This window comes from Tiliqua scincoides, chromosome 8, assembly GCF_035046505.1.
Source record: "Tiliqua scincoides isolate rTilSci1 chromosome 8, rTilSci1.hap2, whole genome shotgun sequence".
Classification (NCBI taxonomy): Eukaryota; Metazoa; Chordata; class Lepidosauria; order Squamata; family Scincidae; genus Tiliqua; species Tiliqua scincoides.
Window position 1 is genome coordinate 59,366,298 of NC_089828.1, and position 7,102 is coordinate 59,373,399.

Consider the following 7,102-nt stretch of genomic DNA (forward strand, 5'->3'; position numbering starts at 1 on the left):
AGTGATAGGAAATCCTTCACTCAAATAATCCAGAATTCAACATTCAATAAAATTTATGTCTCATACAGGGTTGCAGATTTGTAAACTTGTATTGATAAAGTTATAGTCCATATAGTGCCAAAAACTCAAATGTCTCTTCTCAGATTTAAAAACAACAATGAGGTGCAGGAATCCTCCCCCCTTCTCTTTTTTCCAAAGTCAGTTGTTTAAAGCTGGGATTTACATAACACAAACAGCACTTACTTTGTTCTTCCAAGTATCTTCTTTCAATAGATGAAATCTGTTTCAGTAGATGGTATCTCCACAGGGGTTTTGCAGTTAGTTGTGATTTCACCTTCTCCTCCCCCACTGCCTTGAAAGGCCAACTCCTGAGAAGCAAGCCCCCCCCCCCCAACCTAACTCAGGTATCACCATCAGGATGACTAACTGGACCTGCAGAAATAGAGGTGAGAAACAGGCTGAAATCCGGAGCCCCGGAGATCGTGCCTGTTCAGCTTACTGCGGAGCTGTTGAATGGGGTGACTTCGTTGAAGTCCACTTTGTTATACTCAACACACTCCAAACTTTTTCACAGGCTTACTCAGAAGCAAGTTCCTTGGAGGGTCAACAAGACAATGGCCTCTCTGTTAGGAAGCATAAGAACATAAGAAGAGCCCCACTGGATCAGGCCAAAGGCCCATCTAGTCCAGCTTCCTGTATCTTACCGTGGCCCACAAATGTCCCAGGGGGCACACAAGACAACAGACACAACCTGTGTCCTGGTGCCCTCCCCTGCATCTGGCAATCAGAGGCAGCCTGTCTCTAAAACCAAGAGCTTGCACATACCTACTATCCCACTGAACTCCATGATGCACTACTGTACTTCAGGGTAAGCATGCAAAGGCCAGAGAGAAAAGTCAGGTGGCTGCTTTTCTCACGTACTGGAGCTGTGTCTTGTGTTTACATACATACACATGCAACTGGGTGCCCACAGGAGGCTTGTTCCTCATTAGACTTCTGAAATGCAGGATGTCAAACCTACATCAGAACAGCACTGGCCCAAAAGAAAGAAAACCATCTACAACTGCGCAGGTCTCCACTTGTGTGATTCACACACTACATTTTCCTTGCTGTGTAGTCTCCAGTACAGCTTTTCCTCTGACAAAAATTAAAGGCAACATCTGTAGCAGCTCTGATCTGCCTCTTTTACGAAGTACAATCAAAAACCCTGATGTGGAAACTGTTGCTAAGTTCACTAAAAAGATTGTTGCCCTTTGTTCAGTTTGCCCCATGTTGTTCCTTCCCTGCTATTCTTCTAAATGTGATGGAATGAGTTAAATCCTTCAGCAAACCAATCCAGCTTTTGTTCCAATGGCACTGCAAAGCACCTCCCCAGAGCAGCAACTCACAGGCCATGTGTGTATCCAGATGTTTGGCCTCCGCTTCACTGCCACAAGTGATTCCAAAGCAGCTTGCTTGTGCCAGTCACCAATCGACACTGAGCGCTGACAGCCCAACAGTCTGACTGGTTATAAGACAGCTTCCTATATAACCTACATTGCTGCCAAGGAAAGCTAAAGCATCATGTGTGGACTCCATACATTTGCACTCAAGCCATTACGCTTAATTTCCTCTCCCCATAGATTTCCCAAAAAAACACAGATTACTCAATGATTATTGACAATGTTCTGTACAAATACAAAGGTCAGTTGGACACCACTGAGGGACCATCTGTTCCCTATATGATAGCTAGGTACATAAGCCTGCTTCATACATCTGAAGTGTCTGGGTACATCAATACACTTCTGCAGGATGGATGCACCACAGGCTGGCCACCTGTGAATTAACTTCCGCCCCAAACTGACCCGCCATCTTGAAACATCCAGATATGTTTTGCTTGGGTTTTGAGAAGGGAAGAAATTCCTATGGACCCCTTTTCAATTCCTGCTGCTACTTTTACATTATACTGTAACCGCTCACATTTCAGTCTGCTCTTGTATCATTAATTTTTAACATTTAATTGTTTTATTTTTAATATTTTTTATTCAGTTGTTTTACTCTTTTGTATGTTTTATTTCTATGTTGTACACTGCTTTGAGTAACAAAAATGTGGTACACTGCAGTGGTTCTCACACATTTAGCACCAGGACCCACTTTTTAGAATGAGAATCTGTCAGGAAGTGATGTCATGACCAGCAGTGACATCATCAAGCAGGAAAATTTTTAACAATCTTAGGCTGCAATCCTACACACACACATCTACCAAGGAGCAAGTCCAATTTACTATCATTGTTAAAAGACTATACCTAGTAGTTTGTTAAAAGTACAGGTCTGTAACATTTCCCCAAAGGCAGTCACATATCATGGTAGAATCAAGTCTAGTATACTAAAAATATTGAAATGAATGGGGACCCACCTGAAATTGGTTTACGGCCCACCTAGTGGGTCCCGACCCACAGTTTAAGCAACACTATACTGTATAAATCTTTTAAATAAATATGACATCACGGGCCTGATCTGCTCCCCATTCCATCCTCACCCTTCCCCACTTCTGTTCCACCGTCACCCAGCCCCTGCACCCCTCGGTGGCGTACTCACCTCTACCAGCAGCTGAAGATTCGGATGCAGCGCTCGCAGGCTGGTGCAGGACTTTCCACCAGCGCTGCTTGCTATAGGGTAGTCGCAAACGTGCTTTATGGCATGTTAGCAACATTCTAGGCAGATGCAGTGGCTGCTGTACTGGCAGACTGCTCCATCAGGATTGCACTGTCAGTTACTCTGTGTTTCCAGAACATCTCCATTATGTTTTACTGGCTTCCTCAGAGCAGAGAGCAAAGCTGGTTCTGTGAACTAGGAATATTGTGCACTGTACCATGCAGGATGTATAGTATATCCCTGTCTGAGCTGGCCATTGCTGAGCAATTTCATGGACTGTGACTTTTATATTCCATGACTCCTGACAATTTTATGGTCTGCTTCTGATGTGTCTGTTTTGTTTATGAAATTAGCCAGTTCTGATTATAGCATTTCAGATATTTTACTAAATTCCATTATTGGCTTTAAAGTTTTAAATGTTCTGCATTGCCTCAGATTGCTTCATGTAGATATGTAAATACTATAGATATCATGTAAATACTATAAAAAAATATGGAAACATATATTCTCTGCCATTTACAACATTTTAAAAATAAATTCAATGCATCTATTCATATCACTGTACATACACTTCAACTCCAGTTTATTAGTTGTGACTATTTCAGACATAAACATTGTGTCACACATAACCCCATTCACAGAAACAATGGAAAAGTCCTGGGTAATCAGACTGCCCACTCCTCATTTGTCTGGAGAAGAAACAGTCAGCTCTTGGAGTTTTTCACTAAGATAACTGGTATCTCTGTCAGTGAGGTTTTCTGAGTCCGTGATGCTGTCCAGAAACCTTTGCCCTGCACAGGGTTTCCCTGTCACTGGATCAATGACTTTCCCAACCTTGTACACAATCTCAGCAAGTTCATGCTTCACATGCTTGCTCCTTCTCTCAGGTAAAGCTTTCAGGAGAACGATGTCTCCCTCAATGCACTGCTGCAGGGGATCGTGAGCGAAGTATGTTTTCCGCTTATTAAAGAACTGTAGGAGAAGAAAAAGAAAATAAACCTAAGAATGAGAATTTTGTGGCAAGGCTGGTATTTCGTTAAATAGCAGCTGCTTTCAGTGCCTTTGGAAGAAAAGTGGGATAAAAATTGAAGAGATAAATTCTCTTTAATCTTCCCCTTATTCCCTTGTTGTCTAACAGTTCAAGCACTTCCTTGGCAGGTTTCCTGCTTCTGATGTATTGTCTGCCTTGCTGTTTTAGCCATGTGCTCCTCATAATCTCTTTTGGAATGCTTCACTGTCTGCTTACATTTCTTTTGCCAGAGTGTGTGTTCCTTTTTGTTCTCATATGAGCAAGACTGCCCATTTTCTGAAGGAAGCTTTCTTGCCTTTCATAGCTGCTTTGACTCTACTTGTTAGCCATGGTGGCATCTTCCTACTAACTGGTGGTGCCTTCCCTACTTCCTATGTCCAAGGACCACCATATCACACCACACCACACCACCTCTCACTCCTTGGAAGTTTACCTTTAGTAAGTAAGGGTCCAGCACCAGCCTTGTCACTCTTACTTTTGCAGTCTTATGCATTTTGGTCCCAATGACTTTCCCTATGATCCATTTGGCATGGACAGCTCCGCGCGACACAGACATGGCTCAGTTACAATGATCCAGGGCCCTAGGAAATACACACAAGTGTCATTTTCACAGTAAACGGGTTATCTGTGGTCAAAATCAACATGTCTAAAAAGTATTCAGTTGAAACAATGAAGAGGAACTGTCTCTTCCCACATTTTAGGTACAATTTGGGCAAAAATTAAAAACCTCAGGTAATTGGCCAGACTCCTAAAAGAAACTGTTCCTGGCTATTAGGAAAAGGAAATACTTATCTAGCCCTTATCCAGTTTCTGGGGCACATCAACACAGCTCAAGGCAGCAAACAAAACAGGTGCCATGGAAGTGTCTCCTGTACCAATGGTAAGCATCACTGGTGATGAGAATGGGGAAGATTTGCATTTGCTGACAAAGCTGTCTTCAGTTTCCTGGTGCTGTCAGAGGCTGGGATAACCAAAAGACCCCCCTTCCCTTGATTCTGTATGACTCCAGTAACACTGCAGTGGTGCACTCCCTTCAGAAGGTTCCTTTCTCCACTCAAGAGAGAGTGGTGCTAACCTATCATACCATGGATATTCCTTGTAAGAGCTTCATTAGTTGCTGGGACTTCACCAAGACTCAGGCCCTCTCTCTTAATTATTGTACTATAAAATACTTTACAGTTTCTGTCTTGTATAAAACCACTCAGCTGGCCACCTATAGTAAGGAAGAATTTCCTCCAGGTGACTAGGCAGATAATCTTTGTAAAACTTGGATTTTCTTCTCTTTCAGCCCACTAATAACTAACATGGGCAGGTGTTCACACACATTCCTGCTGGTTAGTATGTTTTTGTGGCTTTCTTGGCAAGACTGCAGCAAATGCAATAACTTATGTGATGAGGATTTCACATTTTCCCCACTGCTCAAAACAGCAACCTATTAGCTGATACAATGGAGAACACTTCTGCTGTGGTAAATTAGTCATAGGAGAGCTCCACCTTTAAATGTGCTGTTCCACTGGAAGAACAAGCTTTCTGGATGCATGCAGAAGATGGAAATGCTTGTCATCCTTATCATTTTCTATCCAATGTCCCCCCAGAAGACAGAGTAAGACACAGCACAAATAATATAACTCTTGTATTTGCAGAAAAACATAATGTTTTGCCCAATAGATTTTGGGCAAAATGGACTTGCCCAAAAGGTCCATCTAATCAAGTATGCTGTTTTGTCTGGGAGCAAAGGCCTCAAGGAAGATCACAAGTACATCAGGAAAGCAACAACCCTTCTCAGTTGCATATACACAGAATCTGTACTCTGAGGCAGTTTGATTCTGAAATGGAGCTTTGCTCACAAACACATAAGAAGAGCTTTGCTGGATCACACCAAAAATTCATCTAGGCCAGCATATCTTTGTCATAGTGGCCAGCCAGATGTTTTAAAGAAGCTCACAAGTGGGCTTGATGGCAAGAACCCTTTCTTCACGTAACTCCCCAGCAACTGGGAATCAGGGCCTACTGCCTTTGAACATGGAGGTACCATACAGCCACCATGACTGATATTGTATATTACAATTTCCAACAGTACTTGGCCTGAATTACTGGGGGTAAGTAAGAATCAAATCCCTTGATGAATAGCACTAACGGCAAGAAGGTTGTTGCTTTGTCATCAACAAGGGAGCAATTAAGGAAGTCCATTCAAATTCACTATGAGTAAAAAAGTCAACATAAATGCCCAACTCTTTTTCTAAAAGTCATAACACCGGTCCTGTACCATAACTGTCATTGACTCCTATCAGCAGTGTGGATGTGATCATGCACAACAACAGGCTACAACACAACTTCTGTCATTAGCTGTTAAGAGAGATCACTACAAAAGGCAGCTTGCTGAACTACCCAGAGTTTTGGCCTGATCTAGCAAGGCTCTTAGAACCGTGACAGCTAAATGGAGCCTCCATGTTCACAGGCAGTCTACCTCTGAGTATGTGCTGATACAGACAAACGTGGAAATGATGCTGTGCTGCTGCTTGTGGGCTTCCTGGAAATATGTGGCTGGCCATCATGGAAACAGGGTGCTGGACTAGCCTGGGATAGCCAACCTCTCAACTTTAGGGCTCCTGGACCTTTAGAAATTGTGTAGAGCAGCGGCGCTCAAACTAGTGATCGCAGTGTGCCTGGGCACCGCACAGGGTCACCCTTGTTTGGAGGACAGGGACACTCTGGGCAGTCGCATCTGCTGCCCAGTGTCCAAGAAGACCATGCATTAGGACGTCTAGTCAGATGCGACTGCCCAGAGCGTCCCTGTCCCCCAATTGAGGAGGGCTTAGCACAGTGCCCGGGCAGAACTGAAAGGTCTGCTCACTGGGTGGACAGAGCAGCCCGAATGCTGGATCCTGTCCCATGGCTGCAGCGTGAACAGCCCTGGTGCAGAGGAGGGAATTTCAGCGGGTGCAGCTTCTCCCCTCACAGGTGGCAGGCTGAAATTCCTTCCTCTCCAGGCCTGAGAAGGTCCAGGAGCCCCGCAGTGGAAAGGCTGCCCCCCCCCCGGCCAGATGGACCCGTTTGGGCCCCATCCAGCAGCCAGGCTCACCCGAGAGCCCTGAGACCCCCACCCTTACAAACGACCCCAGTCCTGGGAGACGCCTTTCAGGAGCTGGATGGGGCCTGCAGGGCGGGGAGGGGGCGCCCCAAGACATCGGGGGAGGGAACTGAGAGTCTGGGGAGAAACGCGAGAGAGGGTGGGGGGCAGGCGCAGCCCCCTGCCCCACACATCCCCCTGGAGGCCGCAGCGGCCCTTCCCAGCCGCCCCTCCAGGGAGGGCCCAGCCCGCCCTGCGCCCCCTCCAAGCCCACCCGGCTTCCTCGGAGGCTCTTACTGACTCTCGGGTCCAGGCTGGGAACCGGGGCGGGGCCAAAGAAGGAAAGGGCGGGGCCGGTAACGGAAGGA

The 7,102-nt window shown here is 45.4% G+C and overlaps 1 protein-coding gene across 3 annotated transcripts; it reads right to left on the minus strand.

The window, feature by feature from the left end:
- Nucleotides 1-3,190: 3,190 nt before the first annotated feature.
- Nucleotides 3,191-7,085, minus strand: MRPS17 (mitochondrial ribosomal protein S17). 3 transcript variants are annotated; one of them, XM_066635970.1, is made up of 3 exons: nt 7,009-7,085; nt 4,098-4,245; nt 3,191-3,606 (listed from the first exon to the last, which is right to left on the minus strand). In XM_066635970.1, exons 2-3 carry the CDS (start codon nt 4,218-4,220, stop codon nt 3,316-3,318), a joined length of 414 nt encoding a protein of 137 aa, XP_066492067.1. In that variant the 5' UTR covers nt 4,221-4,245; nt 7,009-7,085; the 3' UTR covers nt 3,191-3,315. The 3 variants fall into 3 exon arrangements, with proteins under 3 accessions (XP_066492067.1, XP_066492065.1, XP_066492066.1); XM_066635968.1 differs by having other exon boundaries at nt 7,036-7,067; XM_066635969.1 differs by having other exon boundaries at nt 7,032-7,066.
- Nucleotides 7,086-7,102: the final 17 nt, after the last annotated feature.

Excerpts from the sequence above, each read along its gene's own strand:
- MRPS17 (XM_066635970.1), bottom strand. The coding sequence starts at position 4,220 with ATGTCTGTGTCGCGCGGAGCTGTCCATGCCAAATGGATCATAGGGAAA. Across the intron at positions 3,607-4,097 it reads TGGACCCTTACTTACTAAAG|TTCTTTAATAAGCGGAAAAC; the intron begins GTAAACTTCCAA and ends CTTCTCCTACAG.